The sequence below is a fragment of the Dama dama genome, chromosome 20 (assembly GCF_033118175.1).
Source record: "Dama dama isolate Ldn47 chromosome 20, ASM3311817v1, whole genome shotgun sequence".
NCBI lineage: Eukaryota > Metazoa > Chordata > Mammalia > Artiodactyla > Cervidae > Dama > Dama dama.
This window is the reverse complement of record NC_083700.1, coordinates 86202182-86219138: the sequence shown is the minus strand read 5'-3', so window position 1 is coordinate 86219138 and position 16957 is coordinate 86202182. Positions and strand designations below refer to the sequence as shown.

At 40.8% G+C, this 16957-nt stretch overlaps 1 protein-coding gene across 7 annotated transcripts in view; it reads right to left on the bottom strand.

The window, feature by feature from the left end:
• DAB1 (DAB adaptor protein 1) overlaps window positions 1–16957 on the bottom strand; it is a 338270-nt gene that overhangs the window by 149390 nt on the left and 171923 nt on the right. For all 7 annotated transcript variants that reach the window (XM_061121780.1, XM_061121781.1, XM_061121784.1 and 4 more), the window contains exon 4: window positions 16441–16539. In XM_061121780.1, coding sequence (XP_060977763.1) covers window positions 16441–16539 — 99 coding nt within the window. The remainder of the gene's footprint in view (window positions 1–16440; window positions 16540–16957) is intronic.

The following is a 16957-nucleotide window of genomic DNA, read 5'->3' as shown; positions in this document are numbered from 1 at the left end:
GTTGAGACTGAATACATTATATGCAAACTTTAAGGCATTTTATAGAACCTTCTATTCAGCTGGAAGTTAAAGGAACTCTAGGAAGAGCAGATGTGACTTCCCATGGCAGAGGGAACAGAGCTGCTATTTATTGTTCTCAGGGAGATAATCGTTCTTAAAATTCAGATGCCACCCACAATGCTCAAAGGTTTCAGGTGGACACAGATAGACAAGAAGGTAGATCAGAGGGCTGCCTGACTTCTACAATGAAGGCATTCAGCTCCTCTCCTGGGAGCTTACTATGTGCCAGAAGGTGGTAGATATAAAAGTGACCGAATAGTGGACCCAACCTTCCAGTTACTCACAGTGTAGTATTTTTGTTTCTTTGTTTAAAATTCTTTCTACTTTTCATGCTTGGAAGTTATCAGGGAGTGCAACTGCTTTAACAGCTTAGCACAGTTATTTCTCATCTATAGAAAAGCAGGAAAAGGTATAAGAAAGAAGTAGTGACCAACAGCATAAGACATAAAATGGGAGGGCATTAGATTCTTCTCATTGATGATGCTAGATTTTTTAAAAATATGTATTTTTTAATTTTAGCCTCAACATATAAATATTTATACTCAAATAAATAAGTAGTCTGTAACTATAGAGCAAAAACAGCAAACAATGAAAAAGTTAGCCAGGATATCACTGAAGTGTTTTATTCCAGGTAATACCTAACCACCCACATGAGATACAACCACACATTAGCTTCCCTGTTGCGGTCAGCAAACGAGTGTGGTACAAAATAGTGTGGTGGACAGGGCAGTCCTCATTAACCAAGATATCCTGGCAGCTCATTACATCTCTCTGAAACTCAGTGCCATCCTGTATACACCAGAGATAATGCCTCATTTGGTAAGACTGCTATAAAGTGTGGTTAGTTTATGCCTTCATACTCTAGAGGAGAATATGGAGCCACTAAGAGGTTCAGTGATTCATAAAAGTATGAGATGTGCATCAAGCACTTACAACAAGATCTGGGACATTAGTAAGGGCTATCATTATCATCACTATTGTTGTCACTGTTGTGTTTATCATCACAGCTCAGGTGACAATACAAATTCAGGCTCTCTGAAAACAAGTCCAGACACGGGTCATCCAGACCCCAGGTTCCACCACGAACATCTCCCCAGACAGAGTTTCTCCTCTGAGAGGTGGATTTTACCAGCTCTCACTTTGACTTGGGACTTGCCTGGTGGCTCAGATGGTAAATAATCTGCCTGTAATGCAGGAGGCTGGGGTTCGATCCCTGAGAAGATCCCCTGGAGAAGGAAAGGGCAACCCACTCCAATATTCTTGCCTGGGAATCCCATGGACAGAAGAGCCTGGTGGGTTATAGTCAGGGGTCACAAAGAGTCGGACATGACTGAGTGACTAACACTTTCACTTTTACCTTGACCTGGGGTCTCACTTTCTGTGACATGCATTTCTCTACTGTTCCCAGAATTATTAATGCTGCTCCACCTCTGGCTGCCACCGAGAAGTACTTGACCAAGCACAGAGAACCATCTGATGAGGGCTGGGCCTAATCACAGCATCACCATTTCGATACAAACAGCTTCTGAAAGGAGTGTCTTCATTAAATTAGAAGTATCTATTAAATAAACGAGGAACAGTCTTGGAAAATGAGTTCTAAATTAAAATTTAAAATAAGCATGTAAGATAGAAAAACAATAAATAGCAGACCCCATATAAAGCAATCAGCCATCTACAAAAACGCAGAGACAGCCAAATGGACAGCTCTGATTTATCAAGTATAACGGCCTCTGGAATTTGGATGAGAATTTTCAGAAGTATCTTTTTCCATTACTCAGCTGACCCTCAAAACTAAAGGAAGCTCCCAGAGCACATCCATATCTGTGATTTACAAGGCACGTATGTCATAGGCCTCTTTGCAAGGACAAAGGAGGTACAGTGGGGAAATGCCATAACCTCCCTGTACTTCAATCATTTTTCATAGCACTCATTACTTTCTAACAAAGCATATTATTTATGTGCATCTATTGTTTCCTGTATGTCTCCCTGCATTAAAACGTAAACACAAGAGAGATAACCTCCTTTTATTCATCAATGTATGCACACCCCTGAGAATACTACTTTGCATATAGTACATACTCAATGAACATTTGCTGAATCCATAAATGGATAAAAATTTAAGGGTAGTCAGTCACCTCCTCTGTAAAATGGGAATGATAACAAGTAACTAACCCTTGGACTGTAAGAATTACATGAGAAAAATATATATGAAGCACTTAGCACAGAGTCTGGCAATTTTTACTTCACAAATGGTAGAAGTAACTAACGCGATTCCTAGAGCTGAATATTTATCTTCAGTGTCATCCCCAAAGTAAGCCACCAGAGAAAGAGCAAGGGCCCAGAGATGAGAAACCAGAGATCTCCAGCTGGTGCTCACCCCGAGCTCCTGTAAGGCTTGTCATGGGGTGAGAACGAGGAAATTAGAAGACTCCACAGTAACCATCAAGCACAGAGCCAGCAGCTTATGGCTCGTGGGCCAGCTACTCATTTTCACAAAGCAAGTTTTATGGGAACTCGCCAGGCTCATTTGTCTACATACCATCTGTGGGGGCCTTCAAATGACAGCGGCCAAAGAAAATGGTTAGGAGGCCACAAGGCTGTGAAGTTTACTACCTGGTCCTTAAAGAAGAAGTCTGAGGAATGACCTCGGTCTTCAGATGAGGAATGAGTACCAAAGAGTGGGCAGAGGAGTCACCCAAGGTCATACTGCACATCTAGGAACTTGCCACTTTGAGACCAGCACCTCACACACCTCTCAGAGGCCCAAATGGTAGTTGATAAACTCTTAGTCACAGGGAGGGTCTGCACAACAACAGTCCTAAGGGCAGGTAGAGCTCTCCCCTGGAGAACAAACGAATGGTGGCTTGCTTGCCAGAGGCTCTAACTACACCCACGGAAAGAAGAGAGTGCTTCCATGTTCTAACGACTGTAAATACTTTTGCAATGAACATTGGGGTACATGTATCTTTCACAAGTATGGTTTTCACTGGGTATATACCCAGGAGTAGGATTTCTGAGCCATATGGTCTGGAAGTGAAGTGAAGTGAAGTCACTCAGTCGTGTCCAACTCTTTGTGACTCTGTGGATTGTAGCTCACCAGGCTCCTCCATCCATGGGGTTTTCCAGGCAAGAATAGTAGAGTGGGTTGCCATTTCCTTCTCCAGGATAGGAGTAACAGGCAAATTTGGCCTTGGAGTACAGAATGAAGCAGAGCAAAGGCTAATGGAGTTTTGCCAAGAGAACCCACTGATCATAGCAAACACCCTCTTTCAACAAAAAAAGAGAAGACTACACATGGACATCACCAGTTGGTCAATACTGAAATCAGATTGATTATATTCTTTGCAGCCAAAGATGGAGAAACTCTATACAGTCAGCAAAAAAAAAAAAAAAAAAAAAAAAAATACTGGGAGCTGACTGTAGCAAAAACCATGAACTCCTTATTGCCAAATTCAGACTTAAATTGAAGAAAGTACAGAAAACCACTAGACCATTCATGTATGACCTAAATCAAATCCCATACAATTATACAGTGGAAGTGAGAAACAGATATAAAGGACTAGATCTGACAGACAGAGAGCCTGATGAACTATGGATGGAGGTTTGTGACATTGTACAGGAGACAGGGAACAAGATCATCCCCAAGAAAAAGAAACGCAAAAAAGCAAACTGGCTGTCTGAGGAGGCCTTACAAATAGCCGTGAAAAGAAGACAAGTGAAAAGCAAAGGAGAAAAGGAAAGATATTCCCATGTGAATGCAGAGTTACAAAGAATAGCAAGGAGAGATAAGAAAGCCTTCCTCAGTGATCAATGCAAAGAAATAGAGGAAAACAATAGAAAGGGAAAGACTAGAGATCTCTTCATGAAAATTAGATATAGCAAGGGAACATTTCATGCAAAGATGGGCTCAATAAAGGACAGAAATGGTATGGACCTAACAGAAGAAGTTATTAAAAAGAGGTGGCAAGAATACACAGAAGAACAGTACAAAATAGATCTTCACGACCCAGATAACCATGATGGTGTGATCACTCATTTAGAGCGAGACATCCTGGTATGTGAAGTCAAGTGGGCCTTAGGAAGCATCACTACGAACAAAGCTAGTGGAGGTGATGGAATTCCAGTTGAGCTATTTCAAATCCTAAAAGACTGATGCTGTGAAAGTGCTGCACTCAATATGCCAGCATATTTGGAAAACTCAGCAGTGGCCACAGGACTGGAAAAGGTCAGTTTTCACTCCAATCCCAAAGAAAGGCAATGCCAAAGAATGCTCAAACTACCACAAAATTGCACTCATCTCACACACTAGTAAAGGAATGCTCAAAATTCTCCAAGCCAGGCTTCAACAATATGTGAACTGTGAACTTCCAGATATTCAAGCTGGTTTTAGAAAAGGCAGAGGAACCAGAGATGAAATTGCCAATATTCGCTGGATCATCCAAAAAGCAAGAGTTCCAGAAAAACACCTATTTCTGCTTTATTGACTATACCAAAGCCTTTGACTACGTGGATCACAATAAACTGTGGAAAATTCTGAAAGAGATGGGCATACCAGACCATCTGACCTGCCTCTTGAGATATCTGTATGCAGGTCAGGAAGCAACAGTTAGAACTGGACATGGACCAACAGACTGGTTCCAAATAGGAAAAGGAGTATGTCAAGGCTGTATCTTGTCACCCTGCTTATTTAACTTATATGCAGAGTACATCATGAGAAACATTGGGCTGGATGAAGCACAAGCTGGAATCAAGATTGCTGGGAGAAATATCAATAACCTCAGATATGCAGATGACACCACCCTTATGGCATAAAGCGAAGAAGAACTAAAGAACCTTTTGATGAAAGTGAAAGAGGAGAGTGAAAAAGTTGGCTTAAACTCAACATTCAGAAAACTAAGGCATCTGGTCCCATCACTTCATGGCAAATAGATGGGGAAACAGTGGAAACGGTGGCAGATTTTATTCTGGGGGGACTCCGAAATCACTGAAGATGGTGACTTCAGGCATGAAATTAAAAGATGCTTGCTCCTTGGAAGAAAAGTTATGACCATCCTAGACAGCATATTAGAAAGCAGAGATGTTACTTTGTCAACAAAGGTCCATTTGGTCAAGACTATGGTTTTTCCAGTAATCATGCATGGATGTGAGAGTTGAACTATCTGTGAAAGGTGAGCACCGAAGAATTGATGCTTTTGAACTGTGGTATTGGAAAAGATTCTTGAGAGTCCCTTGGACTGCAAGGAGATCTAACCAGTCCATCCTAAAGGAAATTAGTCCTCAATATTCATTGGAAGGACTGATGCTGAAACTGAAACTCCAATAAGTCTGGCCACCTGATGGGAAGAAATGACTCATTTGAAAAGACCCTGAAGCTGGCAAAGATTGAAGGTGGAAGAAGACAATATAGGATGAGATGGTTGGACGGCATCACCGACGCGATGGACATGAGTTTGAGTAAACTCGGGGAGTTGGTGATGGACAGGAAGGCCTGGCGTGCTGCAGTCCATGGGGTCACAAAGAGTCGGACATGACTGGGCAACTGAACCGAACTGAACTGATGGCAGTTCTATTTTTAGTTTTTTAAGGAACCTTGGTATTGTTCTCTATAGTGGCTGTATCAATTTACATTCCCATCAACACTGTAAGAAGGTTCAATACACACAAGAGCCAGGTGTAGAAGCACCTAAATGTCCATCAACAGAGAAACAGATAAAGAAGATGTGGCACATTTTTACAACAGAATATTACTCAGCCATAAAGAGGAACAACATTATGCCATTTGCAGAGACGTGGATGGAGCTAGGGACTGTCATACATAGCAAAATAACTTAGAAAGAGGAAAAAAACAAATATTGTATATTAATACATATATGTGGAATCTAGAAAAATGGTACAGATGAACGTATGTGAAAAGCAGAAATAGAGACACAAACATAAAGAACAAACGTATGGACACCAATGGGAGAAAGGGCAAGTGGAATGAATTCGGAGACTGGGATTCACATACATACACTACTACACCACACATATACTACACATACATACACTACCACATTCACATACATACACATACACATACATACAGTACTATGTAAAAAGCAGGTAACTAATGAGATCCCACTGTATAGCACAGGGAGCTCTACTCAATGTGGTGACAAAGAGGAGATTTACATCTATGTAGTTGATTCACTTTACGGCACAGGAGAGACCAATACCATACTGTAAGATAACTTAACTCCAGTTTAATTTAAAAAAAGGGAGAGAGACCCCACTGCTGGGGACTGACAAGAACATGGGCCTGCCCACCGTGCCAGGCTAGAGTTAGTGCCCGGCTCTCTAGTTTCTTGGTCACTTGGCCTTGTGTAAGTTCCTTAACTTCTCTATCTCAGTTTCCCCATCTGTTTAATGGGAAAAATAACATGTAGCTGAGTTCTTAGGGGGTTGAATTCAATGAGACCAAACATGTAAAAGCAGCTAGCCCAGAAAATATGATCTCTTTATCTCCTTAAAGACCAAAATTCATAAAAAATGATTCATTAAGGGAAAGACAGTACATTTCTGAGTTTACCGAATCTGCTTGACAACATTCATGGTCTCACTTTCCAGAGTAATGTGAGCATCCTTTCTCCTCTGTCTTGAATTATCCTGTCTAAATTATCTAACAGTGGCAGCTTCCTGACAGGGCCAATTTCTAAAAATATGTTGGTTTTGAGCTATAAATTGATTTCTTATTGTGATAAATTAAAATCCAATATCATCCAACAAGACACTGAACATACAGAGGCCCAATTTTTCGCCTTGAATGTTCATTCTCTTTGATATTAAAATGGATCTGGGGCAGCTGTCAGGCTGTGGGAGCCGGAACATTGAAGCAAATGAGCAAAGTGTATAGAGATGGTAGAGACAGAAAGAGAAAAAAGCAAAGAGGAAGGAAGGTAAAGTGAGGAAGAGGAGGGAGGGGAGAGAATGCTTTCCACTTTCTGTTTTGTGAGCATCAGGGAGTGACTCAGATCTGACATCCTAGGACTGAGGAGCCCTGAACCACGTACATTTTTCTTTCCATGCTCACTGCTTGCATGGCAAAACTAGCATCTTTGGCATGCAGCATCTTGGGCTCCAATATCTAGCCCAGACAATCAGTGTTTTGTTATAAGTTTACTTATTCACTACTTTCTCTTCCTTCCTTTCCTCTTTCATTCCATCTGTCTCTGACTGCCTCCCCCCTCCCTTCCTTCAATGTGCTGTTCGCATCTCTGTCACTTGCCAGGACCTGTGGTAAACCCTGCAGATACAGCAATGAATGAGACCAGGTACCTCATGGAGCCTGCAATCTGAGGGAAGCATGAGTCAGCTCATTCTGATACAGACCACCATGCGCTATCATAAAGGTGAGCAGAGGATGATGCAGGATGAATATGAGAGGATTTCTTAATTCTAAGGGGAGGACATAAGAAAGCCCATATCAGAGAGAGGACAATAGATTGTTATTATTATTCTATTATTAATAGAACTAATAATATAATTTAATAACAAGAGCTTTTTACTGTAATAGGCACAATTCTAAGTCTTAAATGATTAAATTAAATCACAATTTAAATGACTAAATTAAATTAAAAGTGATTAAATTTAATCTTGCACCAAGCCTAAAACATAGGTGCTTTGATTATCCCCATCTTACAGATGAGCAAAAGAGGTACAAAGTCATTCATAAAAGCATCGCTTTATAACGACATAGCTGGGCATGAGCAGATCCAAGGCAGCTCCTCCCACTCTGTCCACTCTCTGCTGCCAGTAGCACAGTGGTGAGGAGTGTGGGCTGTAGATTCAGACAGAGCCAGTACGGATCCTGCTCAGAGAATGAAATGCATAAAGCACTTAGTTTAATAAAGTGCCTGGCCCAGGAAAGGTCTTGATAAGTGGTCACTGTTGTCCTGCGTTGCTGTTGTTAGCGCTGTTGACATTACTGGACCTTGAGGTATTCGCTGAGTGATGAAGGGCGAGGGGATGTTCAGAGTGGAGGGGTCTCCTCGAGCTAGTCCTGAAAGCTGGGCAGTGCATGGTGGGTACAAGAAATGGCAAGATGGGACCCCCAGCTTTCTGCTCATATGCTCAGATGATACTCCCAGATCTGCTACCTGCTGCTGAGCAGGGGGTGCGCTGCACGGCTCTATGGGGAGCTAGTCATCATACAGTCATCAAAAACATGTATAATTATTATAATCATTTCTCAGCAAAAGTCATCCCGGGCAGTGAGCATTAAAGAAAGGGATTTTCTCCTGATTTGCACAAAGGCAACTCACAGGTCAAGGATGACCTTACAGTCATGTACTTACCTCTCTGTAATAACTAGTGCAGCTTCAGGGCCATAGAATACACTGAATAATAACTGCGCTGTAATGGACCTGATTCAGCCAAAGCTCTTTGGTCTTACATTCCAGGTCTCACAACTGGGCCCTGCCTACCTTCTCAGTTTTATCTCATTGATAGCAAACTCACATCCTCCAATCCAGAATATCTGGCCATCTCTCTTCTCCACACCTGGCCTCCTTCATTGCTTTCTCATTCTAGGGTCTCAGTAAACACTTCTCATAATTCCCTTTGTCTGGTCACTCACTGGTCCTCCTGTGTTTCCAACTTCAAACTCTGCCCATTCTTCAAGGGTCAACCCTCTGGTCCTAAATCATTCGGTATCTTTTTTTTTTTTTTTTTCAGATGGAAGAAATAATTTCTTCTTTTGAACTCTCATGATCACTTTGCATTTTTCTCTTGTTATTCTTGCTTTGAGTTTTTAATTATATATGTCTTACCTCCCAGGTTGTAGGTTTCTTGAAGAAAAGGTTTCAGGCTAGTTCATCCCCACCCAGCATGGAGAATGTCCCTTTCCCTTAATAAGTATTTGTGGAATGAATAAATGAATGAACCAAAGAAAATGGCAGCATGATCTATACACGGATTCTTAACCTTATCTGATGAAAAACCTCCTTTTTATATAAAAGTATTTTGTATCTTACTGTATTGTCTGGAAATGATTATATAATCTAACTACACACATAAAGTTTAAGCAAATCAAAATGTCCTAATTAAAACACAAAGGATAAATAAAATAAGATGATTTCTGATTAAAAAATAATGTGAGTTTCTATATATAAAAGCTTAGTTACAACTACAGATGAAGAACATAATGACACTGAGCCTTCTTATAATTAATGAATAACTTTTGGTTTAAGAAAGCATTCAACCATCACTGACTCAAAGGACATGAGTTTGACCAGACTCTGAGAGAGAGTGAAGGGCAGGGAAGCTTGGTATGCTGCAGTCCATGGGGGTCACAAAGAATTAAGACACAACTTAGCAACTGAACAGTAACTTTCCTTTATATTTGAAATTTTTAAGAAGAATCAAATAAGTCCAGATAAAAGGTCAGTTTTCATTCCAATCCCAAAGAAAGGCAATGCCAAAGAATGCTCAAACTACCACAAAATTGCACTCATCTCACACGCTAGCAAAGTAATGCTCAAAATTCTCCAACCTAGGCTTCAGCAATACATAAACCGTGAACTTCCAGATGTTCAAGCTGGTTTTAGAAAAGGCAGAGGAACCACATATCAAATTGCCAACATCTGCTGGAGCACTGAAAAAGCAATAGAGTTCCAGAAAAACATCTACTTCTGCTTTGTTGACTATGCCAAAGCCTTTGACTGTGTGGATCACAATAAACTATGGAAAATTCTGAAAGAGATGGGCATACCAGACCACCTGACCTGCCTCTTGAGAAACCTGTATGCAGGTCAGGAAGCAACAGTTAGAACTGGACATGGACCAACAGACTGGTTCTAAATAGGAAAAGGAGTACGTCAAGGCTGTATATTGTCACCCTGCTTATTTAACTTATATGCAGAGTACATCATGAGAAACGCTGGACTGGAGGAAGCACAAGTTGGAATCAAGATTGCTGGGAGAAATATCAATAACCTCAGACATGCAGATGACACCACCCTTATGGCAGAAAGTGAAGAGCAACTAAACAGCCTCTTGATGAAAGTAAAAGTGGAGAGTGAAAAAGTTGGCTTAAAGCTCAACATTCAGAAAACTAAGATCATGGCATCAGGTCCCATCACTTCATGGCAAATAGATGGTGAAATAGTGGAAACAGTGGCTGACTTCATTTTTGGGGGGTTCCAAAATCACTGCAAATGGTGACTGTGGCCATGAAATTAAAAGACGCTTACTCCTTGGAAGGAAAATTATGACCAACCTAGACAGCATATTAGAAAGTAGAGACAGTACTTTGCCAACAAAGGCCCATCTAGTCAAGGTTATGGTTTTTCCAGTGGTCATGTATGGATGTGAGAGTCGGACTGTAAAGAAAGCTGAGCACTGAAGAATTGATGCTTCTGAAATGTGGTGTTGGAGAAGACTCTTGAGAGTCCCTTGGACTGCAAGGAGATCTAACCAGTCCATCCTAAAGGAGATCAGTCCTGGGTGTTCATTGGAAAGACTGATATTGAAGCTGAAACTCCAATACTCTGGCCACCTGATGCGAAGAGCTGACTCATTGGAAAAGACCCTGATGCTGGGAAAGATTGAGGGCAGGAGGAGAAGAGGACAACAGAGGATGAGATGGCTGGATGGCATCATCAACTTGATGGACATGAGTTTGAGTAAACTCCGGGAGTTGGTGATAGACAGGGAGACCTGGTGTGCTGCGGTCCATGAGGTTGTAAAGAGTCGGACATGACTGAGTGATTGAACTGAACTGAACTGTGACCATGATAGCTAGACATGGAACTGATAGAGGTGTGCCCTACTGTAGACTTAATATGAAGAGCAATCACAGGGGAGTGGATTTCCAAAGTGACGACCAAGTCTTGATGAGTTTCCAACAAAACAAAGCACATCTTTCTGTTTAGTTGCACTCTGGAAAATGCACTATTATGAATATGAAATTACATTTTTATTTGTAGAGTTGGGTTTTACATTCAGATAATTATAAATAATTTTTTCACGTACATGAAAGTGTGGTAAAACATTTAAAGTCATATAGCCAGGAAATGTTTGTATTGTGTGTGAATGTCTTGCACATTGTGGAATGTCTAGCACCCTTGCCTCTAGTGAATTCTTGTATCAGCAACCCCTTCCCCAAAAGTTGTGAACACCCGAAATGCCTACATTAAGCTCCAAAACAGCCCTTATGGCTATGGAACCAGTCGAGTGGAGAATCTCTGGGGTAAAAGAAACAGAACAAGCTTAGGAGTTACAAATGTGAATCTGAACTCAATTTCTGCTACTCAGTGTAGCCTCAGGCAAGCCACACACTCTACTTATATTTTAGATGACTCATCTGTAAACGATTTAGTCACTCAGTCATGTCCAGCTCTATGGACTGTAGCCTGCCAGGCTCCTCTGTCCATGGAATTCTCCTCCAGGTAAGAATACTGGAGTAGGTAGCCATTATCTTCTCCAGGGAATGTTCTCAACCCAGGGATTGAACCTGGGTCTTCTTCATTGCAGGCAGATTCTTTACTGTCTGAGCCACAGGGAAGCTCCATCTGTAAAAGGAGGGTAATAAAACCTCCAAGAATTGTTGGGTACCAAATGAGACAGGACCATGAAAGCCTGTCTACAGACCTGCTATAGACCATACGGTCTTGCTTAGAGGCTAATATTCATATCCAGTCCCTGAGAGTCCTGTGTACTGCTTCAACAGTTCTCAGGGTGACAGGGGTATCCCAGGTCCCAGGATCCTGCTTTGTAGCCCCTTCATCCTCCTCCCTGTCTCCTTCCCTAGGACCACTTTCCTTTGCTCCACCTCAGCTGTTCTCCCCAAATCCATTCCAAATATTCTGTTAGAAATAAAGGCAGAACAGTCCTGCTTTTGATGAGATACAAACAAGGGTAATATCTGGTTTTCACTGAAGAATAAGTAACTAAATCAGTCCTGAAATGTAAGGGCAGCCATTGCATTTAAAACATCATTACCCCTTTATTATGAGGGATAATATTCAATCCTGGGCCACTCTCCACCTCTCCCGTTATGCCCTAGTTGTTCTGTGTACACTTATTGATTCATAATCATTAAGTCATTTTATTTTCTGTGCAATAGGTACTACTGAGCACCTACTATGTGGACTTCAAGTGCTAACCAGATATATAAGTGTGATGAACAAAAATACACAGCCTTGTTAACCTGTGTGTTGACATAAGTGTTCAATAAATATTTCCTGAAGGAAAGAACGAACACATGTGTGTGCGCATACACACCTTTCTCCTTTAGACATCTGTGCATTTAGAAATATGTTTTTCTCTTCCCTCACTTGCTTATCTGGTCCTCGCCAACTCACTCCTCCATGGCTAAATCAGTGTGCCGTTTTCTGTGAAAACTTTCCTGATTATTTCAAGCAAAGCTCTATCTCCATCCCCTGAGTACTGACAACTCCATTCACAGCTGTGTCTCAGCACGTGTCAGTTCATTCCATGAGTCTGGTTTTACCACCAGACTGTGAACACCTCAGGGACAAGGACACATCTTCTTTATCTTTGAATCCTCAGGAAACAGAACATCATGCAGCACAGAACAAGCATCCACTGCAGTCTTTCCTAACCACGTGGTAACCAGTGGTTACCCTGCCAACATTCTACCCACGAGACAGTCCTAGTGGTAACGCCACCCCTAGTATCTTCACTCAGGAAAGCTCATTGAAATGAAAATGAATAATGATGACAGTAAAACAGGGATAATACTGAGTCTGCTCTAATACATACGAAAAGAAATCATTTATAAATTTCGAGATTGCTATGGTCTGTTTATGTGCACTCAAATTTCATATGCTGAAATTCTGATGGCATTAATATTAGGAGGTGGGACTTTCGGAAGGTGATTAGGTCATGAGGGTGGAGCCCTGATACATGGGATTAGTGCCCTTATAAAAGAGGCCTAGAAAACATCCTCCCCCTCTCCCTCTTCCACCATGAGAGGACACAGCAAAAAGGCACTATCTATGAGAAAGTGGGCTCTCACCAGATACCAAATCCTGGGGCCAGGATCCTGGACTTTCCTGCCTCTAGAACTGTGAAATAAATGTTTGTTGTTTATAAGCCACCAAGTTTATAATGTTTCTGTTTTAGGAGTCCAAATACTAAGAAAACTATGTAATTATTAGTTGTATCTTACTAGCACCAAGGACTTTGGACAAGACTACCTGGGTTTGAATCTCAGCTCTGCCATTTGAGAACTGTATAATTAAATTGTTTGGGCCTCAGTGTTCTCATCTGTAAAATGGTGCTAATAATAGCACTTCACAGAATTGCTGTAATGTACATAATATGCATAAAATGGTGCATATAATAGTGACAAATCAGTGCCAGCTAAACTAAGTGAACAAGCAAAATCCATTTGTGACTGGCAACAGAATGTGGTATTATCTTGAAAAGCTGAATCAGACCACTGCTCTCTATCCCAAGAAACAGACTTAACTTTAGGCTCCCGCAATATTTATGATTTTTAATGGCACACATAATAATAATATGGTAGAACAAAACTGTAAATGAGGAGAGAAGAAAGCTAGTGAGTTTCCTTGGAAAGAGATAGGATTTGGGATTGGAAGGTCTGATTTGAGTTTCCAGTCAAATCAGGAATAATCCCAGAATTTCAGTTTTCTTATTTGTGAAATGAAGATCACATCATTCCTGCATTGGTTTCCACTGGTCTGCTTTGAGGACCTAGTAACATAGTGACATGAAACCATTTCTGCTCCTAATTTGCTATTGTTCCTACTATTACTAGAAACTGAGCTCATTTATGACATTTTCTGCATTCTCACTGATACTTTTGATATATTAGCAATACCTACATATCTGAACATATGGACAGCTTTTGATATTGATTTATTTCCTGCAACATACTAATAATAAAATTTATTCACATAAGGATTGGGATCAAGAACCCCTTTGAAATTCAAGACAAGGTGTAAATTGCTGCAAAGGGTCTCCTTAATTGGGATCAAAACATTTTTGACAGCTTTTGGATTTTTAAAATTCTAGCTATTGTCACGTTCTGCTAATGTTTCTTTTCTTGATTTTGAAAAAATAGCACAGCCAAGCTTGAACAGGAATAGTTCTGACATGATAAACAACTAAAATTTGTCATTCCAAATGAAAAAGACCCAGTTTTCCACTTCTTTGATAAGTAGGACAAAACACCACTGAGACTCTTATTCTGCAAAATTCAGTTGAGTCCCTGCTGGGCAATGACAACAGTTTAGTAAACTGTTCATGCTCATAACCTCCAATGGAGGTTTTGAAAAAACCTCCAGTTATCTGAAGATAAGTTACATCCAATAGGGATGGATTTAACGGAGAAACAGACTATCAAAACTAGTCTGGGGAATCAACCAAGATGTAGCTTTGGTCAACACCTCATCTTCTACTTGACTTCCTTCCACAATATCTCCATCATATGACTGTTGCTTGAATCCTCTGAGGGATGGTGTAGTCACTTGCACAGAAGGTGGTCCATCTCAAGGCTGAAGAGCTCTGACTTGTGGGAGACTCTTCTTCCTCATAAACTGAAACTGCTTCCTAGAAACTTCTATCACCAAGTCTTCGCTCTGTTCCCTGAGTCACACAAAACACTGAACAAGTCTTTGGAGAGATCAACACTACTAATACAGAGTGCCTTGCCCCACACTCATCTCTACTTCAGGCCTAAACGTTCAGCCCTCTCTACCAGTCTTCCCTAGACTTGTGTTAAGACAAATTAACAAGCTATGGTTGCAAAAGCCCTAAGGTAAGAGCCTAAGGTAAGTCAGCAGACTAAGTCAGGCAGATAACATTTAATTCTGCCTTCATCCTGAATCTCCACCAGGATACGACATTTTTTTTCCCCACAAAGCCAAATGGCTTTGAGCCGAAATGATGATTTTTCAGGTATTTTTTGTGTGTGTCCAAAGAAAGAATCAAAAATCACATTTCAAGGTTTGGTGGTATCTTTCTTTGGGGCCAGCTTAGCCACCCTTGAGTGAGGATTTAGATAAAAGTAAAGAATATAAATTACCTCTACTCATTAGCTAAAGTTTGGTGATGAGGACTATTTGATGGTGGGGTACATGATGGAATAGCAGGACCCCAAAATACAAGAATAAAAAGTAAGATAGACAAGATAAAGTATCTGATACTCTATCCCTGTCATTCCTGTCCCTTTGGTGATGCCAGTGTCATGGTGATGGGCAGGTGTGGACTTGGGAAGAGACTAGAGATGATGACATATATTGGGGAATATGAATCCTTGTGAAAGTATCTCTCAGTTAGGCATGATCCACATTACTTGGTTCCCTCCCACGAAGGATGATAAAGGATGAATAATAGCCTCCAAGTTTCTACAATTCCAAAGCTCTCTGGCCCCCATGTGTCACCCAGGATCCCACGAGGCCATAATGTGTCTGTGCTATTACTAATCAGGAATGACTTTTCTTCAAGAAAATATTTTACTATTAAATTATCATCCTACTAACCATATGGTCTCTTAATATGAGTCAGAACAAAGGGGGAAATTTTGTAATGCAAAATGACAAGGTTAAGTAGCTTGGTTAATTGAGTATTGTTTCTACATTGCTTGATAAACTACCTGTGAAGTTCATAGGAGGTGATATAAGTGGAAGTATGTTAGAAGCTATAAAGCACTGAGTGAATAAAAGAAAATCGTGTCCATCTGACTCTTGCTCTCTGGATAAAACAGATCATAAAAAGCTTTTCTCTTTTTCCCATACCATCAACGAACAGGGTCAACAATGCTAGGCAAGTCCTGGGGATAAACCTGGGAGTTAACTGCTGCCAGGAGGTGGACGAAAATACAAACCACATCTTCAGTGGGTTCAACACATAGATCAGCCCTTACATTTCCTCATCATGCAGTGATGGATTTTTTTTTTTAACATTGAAAACTCCATTTATTCTTTTTGATGACAGCAATTGCAAGGTGCCACAGGTTCAATTCAAGAGAGTCTGGATGCTTTGACCAAGTCAAAAGACCCCCGTACATCTCCCTCTAGGACGCATGTCATTAAAGTTGCCAACACACAAGGAAATTTAACTTAAACTGTCACATTACCCACTGCTCTTCAAAGCACATCAATCTCCCATTGCATTACCAGGACTGTGTGACACTTTTATCCCAATTACCCTGTAAGAAACACGGCGCAGTCATACTGTGGCCAAGTCAGGGAAGAGCCTCCCTTTGATGAACGATCACAGTTGATCAAGTTTGTCAGTTGCTTTATGTGTTTTTATGCTTGTTTGATATTCCTGCTCAGAAGAGTAGAGGCTTTTAAGGGCACATCTGTCAATGGATTCAATTTCACCATGCCATGTGATTCTTTTACTTACCCCTGTCTTCTCATCAAAGATTTTGATTCCTCCAAAGGAGATGGTTAAAAAGATTTTCTGTTTGTGTTCTCCTTTGGAACGAGCGCCAGCAACAACGCCCTGTTGAAAGGAAGGATGTGGTTTTTATTTTAGCGTTTTCATTTGAAAATTCCCTCTGGTCCCAAAGGCATGTCAGATACCATGAACCAATGCCACCAATCACGCACACTCTTTTCCCTCCCCACTTTCATACTATCTTTCCCAGTGGGCTTGCATCCTCTTGATGTTTTAGGGTAACACTCATCCACACTGCTCAAAAACTGTGTAAACAAATATCTGAACTTACATTCGTTGGGCAAACCAAGATTTACAGAGTGTCTACTTTGTGCCTAGACAGTCGGCTCAGAATTTGAGATCCCAGGATAAACACAATATGGTTCTCTTGTTAAGATCTTTTCTGGGTTTTGTATTAGATATGGTTTTAACCTTTTAAATAAAGATGAGTCATGGGATGTGTTCCTAAATGTGATTTTAATTT